General features: G+C 39.1%; 1 protein-coding gene across 1 annotated transcript in view; it reads right to left on the bottom strand.

Moving 5' to 3' along the window:
• Positions 1 to 4,331: 4,331 nt before the first annotated feature.
• Positions 4,332 to 16,389, bottom strand: part of vegfc (vascular endothelial growth factor c) — a 49,067-nt gene continuing 37,009 nt past the window's right edge. Inside the window, exons 5-7 of the mRNA XM_042485461.1 lie at positions 13,673 to 13,815; positions 8,639 to 8,963; positions 4,332 to 5,178 (exon numbers count right to left, since the gene is read on the bottom strand). Coding sequence (XP_042341395.1) covers positions 5,070 to 5,178; positions 8,639 to 8,963; positions 13,673 to 13,815 — 577 coding nt within the window. The 3' untranslated portion in view covers positions 4,332 to 5,069. The remainder of the gene's footprint in view (positions 5,179 to 8,638; positions 8,964 to 13,672; positions 13,816 to 16,389) is intronic.

Below are 16,389 nucleotides of genomic sequence, written 5' to 3'. Positions count from 1 at the left end.
GGCGGTAAATACTGGTAAGAAAACACTTCTGTATGAACAAGTGTTATTTATTTTTTAGTGAAATGCCTGGCAGAGTTAGGCTTTTTGAGTTTCATGTCTTTGTAACTTTATAATAACATGCCAGTCCACATTTCTTATGGAGGCCAATCGCTTTCTAATGAGGCAAGCACATTGTACACACACACACACACACACACACATACACAAACACACACACACTTATAGCGTCTCATTCTATTGTGTTATCGTAGCAGCTGACACACCCAGTACCCCCATTTCCCTCCTGTATAGACTCTTATTCTCTCTCCCTCCACTTCTCCCTTCATCTCTCTCTCTCTCCCTCTCCCTCTCTGTCTCTCCACAAACACACATTTACACACACTTGTACACACACAGGTCATAAGTCAAATAGGGTTTGAATGGCAGGAAGGGAGTGGGATTGTTAATACTGGACCTAACTGTAATATATGATGTGAACTGCTCTCTGTGCCACCGAGATTTATCTTCACATCTCTCTCTCTCTCTCTCTGTCTCTCTCTCTCTTTCTCGCTCTCACACTCACTCACTCACACAAACATACAGACACACAATCTCACACTGTGTGTGCCAACAGCTTATCTTCTCATCGGCAGACCTGGGTAGCTCCTGGTCACCTTCCTTCCTTATTATGGAGGGACTTGAGGTGTGTTGTACTGTACTGTATGTGCGTGTGTGTGTGTGTGTGTGTGTGTGTGTGTGTGTGTGTGTTGGAGCCTCTACAACTGTCCCACCTTTATTTCCTGGTACTTCCTGGAGACTAAAACAAAAACCAAACAAATAAAAGAAAAAAGGAAGCACTTCAATGGTGTAAAATAAGACTATACAAAACAGGCCAACTCAATAAGTGAGTTACTATGATTATTTATGGATTTTTTTTCTTATATGTATAAAGACACAGTCTGGTGAGTGTTATTGCCAGAGTTTACATTTTCTTCCATACAGAAAGTGTAGCCAAAATCAAGACAATCCAGAATGAATTTATCTGTCAGATATACACACAACATCATCTCTCAGAAAGTAATCCTTTCATTCAGTACCAGTTTCTCATTATCTCTGCAAAACCCTGACATCTTGTCCCCATAACACCTGTACTATCAGTGAAAATCAATAAATCACTGCTCAGTTGTTCAAATCCTCAACACATAATCCATGTTTGAAGTTAAACTCACTTCACGAAGTCAATAAATTATTAAGGCTGTATGATCCAAACTAATAACTTCTTTGAGGGATGAGTTTTACACAAGATATGAAACAGTCACCAGTTGTGTAACAGAAAGGAAAAGCACCAGAACAAATATTTCCATTTAAACTGAGTCACAACATTATCCATGTTGAATAATGACCTCGTCATTTTTTAAATGTTGAGCAACTGTATGAACCTCTAACTCAGTGTCTCAATCAGACCGGGTTTCCTTTTTAAAGAGATTTAAGGCCACATTTTTTTTCTTCTTTTTTAAAAATTTCTCACTGTGCACTATTGAACTCCCATCATCAGATTCCAGGCAGCCGTTTGTACATCCTGTGTGGAGTTTTACAGGCTGCCTGTAAACCCTTCATGAGCATATAAAACTCGACTTTATTGACATTCAAGAAAAAACTTGCTATAGCTGAAACTGACACATCTCAGATGACACAGGAGTTCTGGAAAATCATTGCTCGATGGATCTGATTGTCTCCCTGTCTTTCCATTGAGATAGTTTGTGGCATTATTTAAATTATGATCAAAATCCAACTTCAAATCATTATTGTGACTGCTGTTTAGGATTTATAAAGGGTGAATAATGAAAAAAATCTCTCCCGTCAGGATTCGTTATGTTGTGATCGCAACAGTTCAGCCAATCCCTCAGCTGATCTTTGGAAATCAGCTGTTGCTGCCCCCCACCCTCACCATCCCTACCATCACAAATATTTTAATACTATTCTAACTATTCTTATACCTACAAAAAGTGAAGCATTATAATTCATATTATTATGCAACGTAACGTAACCTATGTAACCACAATTCTTTTCCAGAACTTAAAAATAAGTGGCAGGGGAGCTAATTAGTGATAGTGATGGGAATTAAAACTAGTTGGAAGGAACCGCATCTCATAGCTCCATTTCTTTCTGAGAGTGATTTGAAAGAACAGCACATCGGGTTTTTTTTTCTTTTTGAGGGGGTGGGTTTTAGTAGGTTTCATTCCTACCTATATTTTGACACTTGGGCAGAAGCAGGGCAGCCTTTCTACCTTGCACCTTGTTGCAGGGGGGCAGCGGTTATAGGTTTAGGCAAGAAGACTACCTAGTTAGGGTTGGGAAAAGATTAGGATTGACATTAGTTTTATCAATTGATTTACCTAACAACTAATGTGAATTTAACATTCACACTTACAGTGTTTCCTGCGTCAAAGTCCTGTTGTTGCATTCACCTAAGTGGACTTTCTCACTCTTTTAACTACATTTGTCATTCTAACCATCAAATAATGACCGGGTCGGGTTTACTTTGGATTTGACTGAAAGCCTGGTGCATCTAAAGAGTGCATTACGGGTCTGTATTTGATACTGAGGGCCACTGACCAAGCAATTTTTGACGCCCTGGAAGTTAGACCAGGCTGACATTGTCCATGCAGACCACATACCTTATATAATACTGCAATACAACAAGCATCTGACAGAGAACAAATGTTGTGATTTTCTGACATTTGAAGCACCTCTGTAATCTAATTTTAATCTAATTGACATTTCCTTCAGGAAAAATAACAATTCAGAAAAAAATGAAATTTTTTCACTTTCACTTTGAAACATGTATGAGATAATAAATGTATGTGTGCTTGCGTGTTCGATACTTGAAACTGGATCTTAGTTTATTTTGATGTCTGACTCTGTTGGTGGGACAAAGAGGCAAAGATACACACATTAAAAGACACACAAACACACTCACACATTAGCTGGGTTGACATGAGAGGTGATGGTGCTTCAACAGCTAACATTCTACATCTGGAGTGGATTATGAAGTATATCAACCTCTGGAGCAGCACGTCCTTTCTACACACACGCACACAGACACAGACACACACAGACACAGACACACACACACACACACACACACACACACACACACACACACACACACACACACAAACATCAACCTCTGCTCTGCTGCACTTGGAGCAAAAATGCTAACACACACACACACCTGTGGTGCCTGAATGATTGGCATGCATGTGTGTGTGCGTGTGTGTGTGTGTGTGTGAGTAGAGCATAAATCAAGCTGAAGAACAGAAAGACAGATAGTGATACAAGAGGAGACAGAAAAGAGAAAACCTCACCTTTCTCTCTCATCCATGGCTATCAGATAAAGGTATACAGTGCTCATGTCAGATTTGGAATGTGTGTGTGTGTGTGTGTGTGTGTGTGTGATTGAGAGAGACAGTCAGTTTGGACGGTTTGACATTTCTGCCAAACCTGCACTATCTATATTTATACAACATGATAAAACTTTTTTATATGCATTAAATAAACAAACTGCAAATTAAGTTTGAGATCGCTGTCTGCCAGAACCCTGAAAACCACAGACTCATACCCAGCTGACAGAGCCTGACAGTGAGTGGGTCAGTTTTAACTGCTGGGTTGTTCAGCAGTGAAAAGCATCAGCATCTTAGTTTAATTTAAAAGCTGATGGATGTTTTCATATTTGCATGATGTTAACCTTCATTTGGACTCAGCCGTGTGTGTAGCCGCAGGGAGGACGACTCATTCCTGGAGAATGTCCAGGAAGGAAATGAGGAGGAAACAATAATATGGTTAGTTTTTTGATAACATGTCCATAAGAGAGACTCACAGGTCTTAACTGTCCAGGATCCTCTGAATGTGGTAATACTCCAATAAGTTAGTGTTGTGCATTATTTGTATTCAATCTACAAGAGCATTTTTTCTTTTATTCCTAGAAGAACCAGTATTTTGAAAGTTTACACCCGCAAATCCCATTTTCTTTAAATTACAGTGATTCTTAACATATTCCAATTTAATAGTATATAGTTGAATGTATCTGTCCTAACAGTCAGCTATAGGTTTCAGTTTATTTTCCATTAAACAATGTACAGCTTATTGCATGACGTAATCAATTACAGTGTAAATACACTTCTTTTTGAGATTATCATTGTGTAATAATGTTTTTAATTTGAATTGTATTGTTAAGAGTTGGCTGTGAAATGCATAGCTATGACAAGAATCAAACCCAGAAGAGGAATTAAAAAAAAATAGGAAAACATGAATTCGATAATGCCTTTAGATTTAAAATGCAGCTGTTGCCATAGGAATGAAAAGACCGCCTCCAACTCTGTATCCATGATGCCATAGCAAAAAATGAGTTGACTCGAGTTGAATTTAGCTGTGGCTTTTATCTTACGCCCCATATTTTACCATTGAACTTTTTAGACCACTGAGTGTTTATTTTCTGATGCTGAGGTGAATTAAGACTAGAATAACCTCAGTATAACATGCACCAGAACAGACAAACTAATGTTACAATATATAACATCCAGTATACTTTATTTTACACATATACTATACATGATACAAAAATATTGATCACAGTGTATTTTCATGGAAAAAGATTGAAATTGCAATGAACAGAGGTTGAAAAATAACATTTAATAAATTATATAATCAATATCTGACATAAGAATACTGAGACATAATTAATACAAAACCCCCCAAATATATAAAAAATATTTAGACAGTATTTTAAAACAAGTGTCGAGTGTTGACTTTCTCTCCTTCGGTCCTTCATTTTGTTTCTGGGCTCCGATCAGCCGCTCTCCCATTAAAACGTCCTCATAGCCGAGTCAGTGCATTTCCCACCTTCATATCACCAGAGCTTCCCATATCTGCGCTCCAGTCACTAAGGTTTCCCCACATTCATCAGGGTCCGCACACTTAGCTGCCATCACAGCTGATGGGGATACTCATGACCAGCAGCAGGATGGGTGATTAATTCTACTTGTTAAGTTTGTTATCTGCTCTGCAGCATTTACTTAGCATGTTAGCGGTTATTCCAGACGTCTCCAGTGGGACGGTACACAGCGACAGACTTCTTCGCTAAAGGAGAAACCTGGTTCACACCTTCGCCTTCTGACCTCACAGGGTGGCCTGAGACAACTGCAAAGACAAACAAAAAAAACAGTATTAGGCTTCAAAACAAATAAAGCAGCAACATATCTGCAGCAGGTCAGGTTAAGTAAGTAAAAAACAGGTAAAATCGATTTGTTTTGCAGGATTGGATCTCTTTCACAAATATAAAATGGTCTAATTTTGAGTGCAGAAGAAGATTAACCAAATAACCTGGTGAATACACAAACTGTGTATCAGCTGCTTTTGTTTTATCAATGTGGGCATGTTGGAAAGTCTAGATTATTCATAAATTAGTTGGTTGATACAATTATTTTTGCCAAAACTGGAAAAAAAAACTTAATATATAACACTGAAAGAAAAAAAACTAAATGATTCATCCTCCTGGGAGCACGAATTTGCTCAATGCATTTATGTGACCATTATCTGACATCAGCGTAGGGTTGAAGCGATACACCGGTTTTATGGTATAATGTGATATGAAAGTTGATGATCATCATACTGTTGCTTATCTGCAATATTGAAATAAAATGCAATGAATCTCGCATATACTTCCATAAATAAAGAAAAAAAAAGGCTCAAGTCTTAATTTTAGTGATAAAACATTTGTTCAACTAAATCTAACCCTTCTGTTTTCATTCCTTTTAGCCTCATTTTGACTGATAATAACATTCATTCTGTAATACCGTGATACCATGAAACTGTGATATATTCTGATGAGATTGTTATGGTACCGTGAAAATTTCACATTGTTGCAATCTTACATCTGTGTGAATGGATCTCTGCTGTCAGACAGCTCACATGCAACCAAAAATGTCACACACATGGGCACTGAAATATAGAAGTCACACTTCTGAAACAGGCATTTGGGGGAAAAATGAATGTCATAGCGGTACAAGTTACATTATGCAAATGTTCACCATAGTGGTTTGATGACGTCACTTTGCATAATGATAAGCCATGTGCTTTTGTTTTGGAGAGTGTGTAACTTATTTTCAGAGAAATGGCCCTTCAGAGCAACGGAGCAATTGTTTTTGTTTTTTGTTTTGGTCCACTAGCTCCATCAGCGGTTATTGCAGATAAATCTGTGGAGAAAGAGGTGTGGATGGCATCAAGAGAGGAGGGAGGAGTGTTGGGACTGCGATGTGAAGGGTTTCACAAAGGAAGATTTCTTCCAAACCTAATGATGTCCAGGGCCACATTCCAATATCTCTGTCAACACCTCACGACAAGGCTGTCAAGGCATGTATGCGAGCTTCCCCCGTCAGAGAGCAACCTATCCCTGCAGCAGCGCAGCTACTCGTGCCTTTTCTGGTTTCAACAGACCGCTCTGATATTACCATTCTTACATCAGTCACAGCGGCCGGTGATCGAATATATAGCAGATTTAGAGCCATGTGGCCCAGATCTGAAAAGAAAAAAATTGGATTTATGTTGTCCATGCTACTGTGAAAAAATCTGTTTCGCATGATTAGAAAAAATCAGACGTGGATCACATTTGCTTATAATGTGAATGTAAAAACACGTTCTCATCCCAACTTGTCACATGTTGCTGCTTTGTCAGTGGACTTGCTTGTCTACATATCAATCAGGTATCCTTCTGCGTAGGCTATTTACCCTCCAGGATGTCAACAAATGCACATGGTGGGATGGCGCTGCACATGCTCATGTTTAGGCAAATACAGCACATGGTAACCTATGGCTGGATGCCAACCAATGCGCATGCTGGCACGGATGGTTAGATTTAGGTTATAAAGTCACAGATGTTACTTTGTGTTTGGAGGCATTTGATAAGATATAGAGAAAAAACATCACAGTCATATGGTAAACGAACACTGGACTCCCGCATCAAAGTCCAGGTTTATTTGACCCATTCACCTCCCCTCCAATCCACCCTATAGGCACCCTCACGCTCCCTGTGTTATGTAATTTCTGGCAGTGTTACAACCTGACAATATCCTGCTGCGTTTCATGTACATGCGACAGGTTCCATGAGGCCATGTTCCAGATGCGGCAATAACAACAATAACAATATAATAATACGGCGACCATGCGCAAATGAAAGGTGCCTTTTGGCGTGGTGCACTTTCGCCATGAGCACTGACAGAGCGGTGCTATTTTACAAGTTCAGAATGAGAGCAGGCTGGAATGTAGCCTTACAGTCTACATTCATGATCCTCTGTGTCCCAAAAGCCTGCAGTTTTGAGTACAGCCAAACACTGCGAACAATGATTGAGAACCACTGCTGCCTCACAAAGACAAACACTCACCACTTTCCTGTGTGTTCTGAGGGTCAAAGGTTAAAACTAAGATTTAGACTTCATAACAGTAAAAACTAAAGCCGTCAGAGCTACTATGTGATTTATAACCCATGCCTGAACAACCAGAGCTTTCACCAGAACAGGATGTCAAAGTGTTTTTACTTCTGACGCAGTTATTTTGGCATCAAGAAACAACATGACCTAAAACCTTTGACAGAGAACTTTTAACCCTAAGAATAAATGAATTTAAGTAACTTCAATCTCTGGACATGAAAATTGTCATGTACATGCTGTGTAAGTCAGTAGTGGCAACAAAATAACAGCTTGAAGCTGAAAATGAGTTCTGGCCTTCGAACGCTCATATCTGGTTGACCCCAGCCCAGAGTCAAGGTCTCCTATTGAATGATTACACAAGGAGTGGATCCATGAAATTCCCAAAAAACTCATGAAGCACTAGAGGGATGGAGTTTTGTTTTACGTAGCATTTGCTCACTTCATCAACACGACAAAGAGTCTGGGACTGGCATGTAATTGCCACTGCTTCTCTGGCTGCACGGCGTGTCACAGAACATTTAGCCATGGTTACTTAAAGAGATCTATGGGCCCATGATGAAATACACACAAGAGTTCAAATAGACACACACGCTCACTTTTAAACACGCACACACTAACAGTTGCATACACACCAGTGCCAGATCCCAGACACTAGATTCCTACCGTTACGTTATACTCATAAATCACTCTCAAACAAGGTCACAAAGGGTCAAGACTGGACGGGATGGATGGATGTGTGTGTATGTGTGTGTGTTTCCCTCTGTGCGGGGAGAGGAAATGGTTAACTGACAGCTAGGAGAAGTCATTAGCGCACTGAGGTCTTGTATTACACACCGGGTTCACAGCAATAACCACCGAACACTGCCGGACCAAAGCTTCCCTCTGGCTGAACAAAGCCACTAACATTGCCAATGTGTGTGTGTGTGTGTGTGTGTGTGTGTGTGTGTTTGAGCGGGGGTTGACTTCATTCTAGCATGATGCAACCACTGAACAAGTGAAATATAACCGGTTCCTTGAATTCACCATCACCTCCAACAATATACTTAATTTTTCAGGTGGCAGAGAAGATCAGGTATGAATCTGCCTTGACAAAAAATTCTTCTGGCCAAATGACAAAGTACTCTCACCCCAAAAGTGGCAACAGTTGATACTGAGCCCTTCACATTCCTCCTTACCTGCATGTGGCTGGGTGAAACCTCCTTCCTTTAAGGAAACACTTGTTTGGCGACTCGTTGCATTCGCAGGAACACTTTGTTTTATTGAGGGGCTGCTGCCTCGGACACGTTTTGCTACATGTGCACTGACACGTCTCCTTGTTGAAGATGAAGTTCTGCGGGCACGAGGGAGCAGGCGGGACATTGCAAACGCACTGGCAGGTGTTACGGTCGAGGTGTCGGTTAGGTCCACAGTCTTGAGTTTGATCTCCGCGCCGACACACACACTGACAGGTTTCTACATCCAGTTCCTTATCTGGGCCACACACATCTGCTGAGAAAATGTCTGAAGAAACAGAAGCAAAGGGAGCCATTAAGAAGGAGTTTGTCTTAAATAACTAGAGACAGAGAGTGTACTGATATACAAAATGTGCCAAATACAAATATATCAGCTAGACTGGTATCAATGTTTAAATCTGCAGCATACATAAAGTACAGTAAGAATAATGTTTCCAATATGAATGTATGGTTAATAATTGAAACACAAAGGTTTCCCATGTTCTTCTTTGTTGCTGTAAATGACAAAAAAACAAATAATACCCTCTGAAAAACATTGTTTAAACTGATGGCTATTGCTGTAAACACAACCGCACATAAAAACTGTGTGTGTGACAATTGTTTGATGACACTAATAAACTATGAAACTGAGACATTCCTGAAATGAACTAGAGATGTTCTCTCTTTCCTCAGGGATAACACAGATGGTTCTCTTTCAAAATCATATTTTAGCTGAAAAACACAGTGAGAGACGGAGAGAGAGAGAGCAACAGAGTGTCTGGCAAATGGATGGTCACACTGTTCCATACACACATACTCAGTGTGTGTGTGTGTGTGTGTGTGTGTGTGTGTGTGTGTCTACAGATGAACAAACACAGATAACAAAGACACACAGTTTACTGTTGACAAAATGCAAGCTGTGTCTACTCCAGCATAGCTGACACAGACTAACAACCTAAATCACTGTAATGAGCTTGAACGGACCTTTATTCCCCCCCTGAGGACGACTGTTTTCAAGCTGAGAACAAAATCTAAAACCCAAACGCCAGAAAAAACATTTCTGCAAACTACAAATACGTTACATTTATGTTATGTACCGAATATGTTGAAACTTGAAATGCTTTAGCTTAAAATACTCAATTCAAGGAGAAAGAGCAGCAATATCTCCGCTTTTCGTGCTTATAAGAACATACAGTAACGGGTCCCAAAAAACCTGTTTGGTGCCTAAAATGCTGCTGGAAACACAGCAGTCACTCAACCTTGAAACTTCTTAGCATGATGTTAGATTTCTGACTAAAAGTTGAGCCACAGGGTTTTATATTCTCAGCGGACTAGAAATATCTACCGTTGCTTATATGTTGTATCTAAGGTTCATCCTTTTTGATGGAGTAGCGAATAACATTTCCATTGGGTAGTAATGATTCTTCCAGGCATTAGGTAAACCCTCAGGTATTACCAGGGAAACCGAGTTATGGCTTGTGAAAAACTTTTGATTTTAAGTGCAAAAAGCATAAAAACATATATGTGAATATTCTTATTTTTCATTTCTTTGGTAAGTGACCACGGTATAAGCAGGATAATGCCTTTCGAGGTGTACCTCATCGTTTTTTAATGGTCAACTTGGAGGCGTGAACCATCTGATGCGCAGCCCTAACCCAAATCCTCCGCTGTGCATGGTTCACGCCTCCCCAGCAGCTAATAAAAACTGGTCATGCACATCTCCTCGGGCATTATCCTTTACTTGACAAGTCGCAGTATTATTACTAAAATGACAAAATTCAGGATGAAGATACACTGACCACACTTCTTCAGGGTAAAACCACCAAAACACTAACAATGTGTCCATCACTCTGTCCGTCTCATTCCATATAAATGTTTTTTATAAATGAGTTTTTTTTTTTATTTTTTTTTTTTTTACATAGTCTCCACCTTTAACTTAACGTTAGAGGGACACAATGTGTTAATTGTCAATAAGTAGTCATTATATGCAGGATATAGAGAGGTAGTAAAAAGCCTATTTGCTTTCCACTAATCTGCACAGTAAATATCCTGCTATCTTTCACAGATAATTTGTTTTGGTCTGTAATATGTGTAATTCGCTGTGGAATCTGCGACTCTGGGGTCTCCGCATTCTGCTCGGTCTCGTTTGTTTACACATAGTCCAGAGTTTTATCATAGCCAAACACACATGAACACACACACAGAGGAACTCACATACACACACACACACACACACACACACACACACACACACACACTAATGCACACCAAACATACACAGACTCTCAACAAACACACTGCGGTCATAAATACTCCTTAGTGAACACATGAACATTCTCCTGTCACAAAGACTAACACAGAGAACGATGGCTCTACTAACAGTGTGTGTTTGTTTCGGTGTTTGGTATGCGTGTGCTCACTGCAGGCCTTGGGGACACTCCATCATGCAGCAACAGGCCACACTGATCAGTCTTATCTATTGGCAGCTACTGTATTTACTTGTACTGTGATGTAATCTATAGGTTCATCTGCAGTACTGCACTGTTCTGGCTTCAGAACAGTTTTGTAATCTGACCCCAAACTGCTTTCTGTGAGGTTTGCTTGAGCGCTTGTTCCAAGTTGGACTCAGCAAACTCTCTTGACTGCACAAACTTGTTGTATTTTGCTTGTTTCATCTAAAGCCACCTGTTCCTGCGATGCTGTGTTTCCCCCATTTTAGGATAAGTTTCATTTGCAAAACTTTAATCAAATGGTAAAATGTAGAACTTCATAACTGCAGAGCTGAAAGTAGTTGTTATATTAGCAGGCAAAACATTTTGCAGTTTGGCAATTAACATAACACATAACATGTTTGTTATCCTGTGTTTTCATTTATTTTATTTAATTTTTTAGCCATTTACATTGCTATTATTGTTTGTTAGTTTATATGACTTTATTTATATTTTAACTGTTTCTTGTTTATTTGTTGATTGTTTTTAATGTTGTTGTTCATGCTTGGCATCATTGTAAATGAGTAATAATTAGAAGTATCCATAATAATACTGAAAGAATAGGAAAATATTACTTCAGTTGTCAATTATAGCCTGATCGATACTGGTGTTTTGGTTTTTTTGATGTCAGAATATGTAAATTACCTCACACCAATCATTTCTGTACTGTATTTTCCTGTTAAATATTGGCAGTCATGTACATGACACAGATGCATCTGCAATAGGGTTATATAAGACTATAAACTGGCTGATTGGTCTAGTTCTGCTGTCAATGATGTATCATCTAAGAACCGTACTGTAACAAAAATAACGAGAAAGGTCTCACAGGAAGTCAAATGTCAAAATAGAATTACTACCTTATGGTTGTCTCCGCCAAAACAATCAAGTTTTATATTGCATCCATGTCTGTCCAGATTTGTATTTAGTCAGACAGTTGACAATGCTTCAAATATGGATGTTGCTGAAAAGAAGGAACAAGTTCGAAAACGTGGATGCTTCATACACGTATTCAACCACAGCAGCACTGAAAATCTATACAATCAGCATAGTTTCAAGCTGAGCACTAAAAACGAGTTTTATCAGTTCAGTGTCTGACCAAATGTCTCCCCTTCTGTTCCTAAGTTTTGGTGTTGAAAATGGCAAGAAAACATTATGATGCCATAGTGAACTTCACCTTTGACCTTTTCAACCTTTGACTTTTTGAAAACATAATATCATAACCTCATCATTTTATCTCATTAGACATTTATTTGAGATTTTATCATAATACACATATGAATGCTTCCCTAATGGCCATAAACATGTTTTGTAAGGTCACCATGACCTTTGACCACCACATTCCAGTCAGTTTATTGTTGACTCGAAGTGGATGTTTGTGCCAATTTGGAAAAATTTCCTCCTGGCGTCCCTGAGATAAAGCATTCAAGAGAGTGAGGTGGATGTGAGGTCACACTGACACTGACTTTTGACGACCAAAATCTACTCAACTCATCGAGTCCAAGTAGATGTGCCAAATTTGGAGAAAAACCCTTAAGGAGTTCTTGAGATATTGCATTTAAAAGAATGGAAGAATAGATATCATAAAAACATAAAGCCTTGGGCCACAGCTGACGTTGGAGCAGAGGCTTAAAACCATTTTTCTTTAGCAAAGAATCATGAGTAAATGGGAGTTTGTTAAAAAGATACTTCAGTCAAAGATATAGTTGTTGGAAAAATAAACACACATTTCCAGGTGATGTCACACTGTTGGCTACAACAGACAAATTATTCCTTTGGAAAATGACCTGCATAAAGACCCAAGGGCAACTTTTTAGATTTTTCAATTTACCTTGCAATGACTGAATTGTGTAAGCTGTCAAGCGAAAACACTGCCTTTTTTGTTTAGAAAAGACAACAATGCTACATCCAGTGACCTTTTCCTTTCTTACCACATGTGCCTCAACTATTCATCAAGTTGGAGAAATGATACTTGCTAAGTAAAAATACACTTTGATACATTTATAAAGCTGGCAGATATGCACTGCAGTGCTTAGTGCTCTACAGATGAGGTCCTTCTCACCACCTGTGGCAAACCTTTACAGTCGGTTCTCTCATGTTTAAGCCACATTATAGAGAATTCCCACCAGAGAGCTCCCATTAGCTGTAGTGCATTGAGCCGAGAGAAGTGGATTTAAGGAATGCAGTCAGTGCTGTGTAAACAGCAGCTGACGTCACTATAGTGTTTCCACATTAAAGGCTGTTTTCCTGTCTACATCATTAATTACATCTATAGGTTTCACAAAAATAAAGACACATTCACATGACCACACACACAGCTTCCAATGGCTCTGCCATCTACTCGGCTTATTACTATAATCTTAGTTTTGTTGGCAGCCGTCTTTTGTCATTTGGTCTGGGCTACTGCAGGAAAAGTAAGAAAACACAATTCCCTCTAGTGTTTTCTGAAAAAAGAAAAAAAGACAAGAAATGCTACAAAAATGTGTTTGTGTGCAAATCTGCAAACACTCACCGAGGTGCTGCTGGGAAGGCCTTGGAGGGGGCAGTGGTGGAGGAGGCGGGTTGTGGTGCACATTGGCGGTCATGCTGACACACCGACACTGCCTGCTGCTCCAAGACTGACCAGGAGGACACGTCCTGTTGGCCACTGGACACCTTCAGCAGAAAGAAAGATTTAAAATGGACACGACATGTTATTGCTTGCTTCAGAGGTATTGAAAAATCACAAATCAATTCAAATTTTGGTTAGTCAGATCCTATATGAAGATATTGTAAAGATATTATAGATATCCTATCCTACTACACGCCTTCATATTATATAGCTAATTACCAATGAAAACAGGCACTTAAGCCAGCTGTTGATTTGAAATACTGACCAGAAAATATAGATGCAGCAATTGTCTTTTAGCTCTAATTTTTTGTAAGTTTAAACTGCGAGACTTTTTCTGCACACACAAGACTTATTCCCCCCACTCAGCTCATCAACCTGTGTATATAAGCTTTGTCTTCACTCCACAACTCTGCCGGATAATTCTTTATAGTTCTGTAGTGCTCTCTGTGTTCCTTCAGTGCTTTTTTACCAGTCTTCGTGTTTTCACTGATTTTTTTTGCATGTGCTCAGCCTTCACCAAAGATTTTTCTTTGAGTCAGCCAGCTCCCTGCCTCCACCGCCTGCTCCTTTGTTTTCTGCTTTTGTACAATAAACTCTTTTTCAACATACCTACACAATGCATCTCACACTGCACGCTGTCATTTGATGCATTGTTATAGTAACACTATATTGCTTCTAGTCCCTTTCAGTTTGTCTCAAATAGGTAGCTGAATCATTACAGTCGTACTGACAGTTAACATGAAATAGTTTGGACAAAGACAAAAATGCTGATTTTCTTCGTGATTCAAAACATTTTTTTAGTTACAATCAATTTGTAGCTCCATTAAATGTTTCTCTTATGCTGCAATTCAAACTGAGAATTAATACCCTTCATTGGCCTAATTAGCCAATATGAGCATAATCAGCCATTAGCCAGTTTAATTCCCATTGTACTCAATCTGCACATGAGGATTCAGTCAGCTTTGATTGTCTTTTTTGGCTCATTGTTCAAGATAACTGGATCCCAATAGCTCTCACCAATCCTCCATGTAAAACTGAAGTTCAGTGCTGCCAATGTGTACAAGCCGTGCCAAATTGGCAGTCAGCCAAACTTAAATGAGTGATAGTGAGATGTGTGTCAATCCAAAGCAAGTCTGATATTTTTTGCACTCGTATTCAACAGATGGGCAGCACTCTGTAGAATGTGAAAGTGTAAAAACTGTTTGGTAATGATTTGGTGTATCTTCAAAGACTAACTTAACTTACAGCAGTGATGCTGGATGTGCTCAGAGGGGAAACAGGCTTGAACCTTTTAACCAGAGATGGCAGTTAGAAAGCAGCCTAGCCCTGATTTTCAGCTTGAGTGACTCTTTAATAACTATGGCAGCAAAGGTCACATTTCTCCAATAAATCCAATCTAATTGCATGTGAAAGATTCATTTTAAATGATCTTTAAAATGTTTGGAACAAAGTCTTAACGCTAAAACAAGTATCAACTGAGCCAAAAAAAAATGGAAAAGGGGAAACTTTTCAGAAAATGGGCACTTTGTTGGCTCTGTATGCGTGTGAATGTTAACTCTCTGATCCCGCTGCCCACGATAAGCCATTTGAGGGATTGTAGACAAATAAACACCTTGATCAAAGAAAGATTTCTTGGGTTGGCTTCAATCAGACGGACAGAGGGCAGAGGGAAGTAAGAGAGGATTATCTTTGATGGGATATCTCTGGGATTTTTACAGCCTTATGTCATTTTGGAATGAGCAATGCTTACATACAGTGGCAGGCCCTCTAATGCTGCATTTATCAAGCTTTAGATATATATCCAATACTTAATCGTTACAAACCATGCAGCAGAACCAAAAAAAAAAGGATTTTGGTTGTACTTTCTCTACTTTACCAACAGCCAAAACTAAATGCCGAAGCATTACTTTTGAGCCCCAAAAATGGTATCTGGGGTAGCCCTACCTAACAGCCTCATAGATTCACTAGCACAGCTGTGCATGGAATAAATTTACCATACTGCAGTTGCCATGTGCAGATATGCTATTGTTTGTAGCAATGCCATTTAAAGAATCATCAAATATCATATTTTTTTCTGTTGAGAGGTTTGGACAGAGAAACCTTCATTACACAGATTCCAAAGTTTCTATATTTGTGTGACAATTTAATGGTAAATGGATCAAACATGGCTTTGAACAATTTAGTTGATTGGGAGGCTGGAAGGAAGCAGATTGTTGGCAAATAAACATCACCATCAAAGGCAGGCCTCTCGGGTCAACTTCAGATAGGTGGAGGAGAGTTACTGATATCTTTCTGAGGCTACAGCAGCTCTGTTTGCTATGTTAAGACCACATGAACTCATTATTTATTTTCTCTGGTTTCATTTCTTTTTTTTTAGTTTTCTTTCACCGATCCTCTTAAATGTTTTTTCCTTCTTTCTTACACCTCATTTCTTTTCTCCATTAACTGCTCTATTTAAAGTCAGGAACAACATTTTTACGGCCTTTAAAGTTTGCCATTGTTGCAGAAATTATAGAGACTGTCATGATTAACTTCCCGCTCTGTGTTGATCGACAGTAATACATGAAGGTTTAAAATATCAGTGGTTTATAAGTAAAGGTTTCATAAGATGATTGCAC

Source organism: Plectropomus leopardus, chromosome 4, assembly GCF_008729295.1.
Source record: "Plectropomus leopardus isolate mb chromosome 4, YSFRI_Pleo_2.0, whole genome shotgun sequence".
In the NCBI taxonomy this organism is placed as follows: Eukaryota; Metazoa; Chordata; class Actinopteri; order Perciformes; family Serranidae; genus Plectropomus; species Plectropomus leopardus.
The sequence above is the reverse complement of the archived record's forward strand: the minus strand, read 5'-3'. Positions and strand labels throughout refer to the sequence as shown.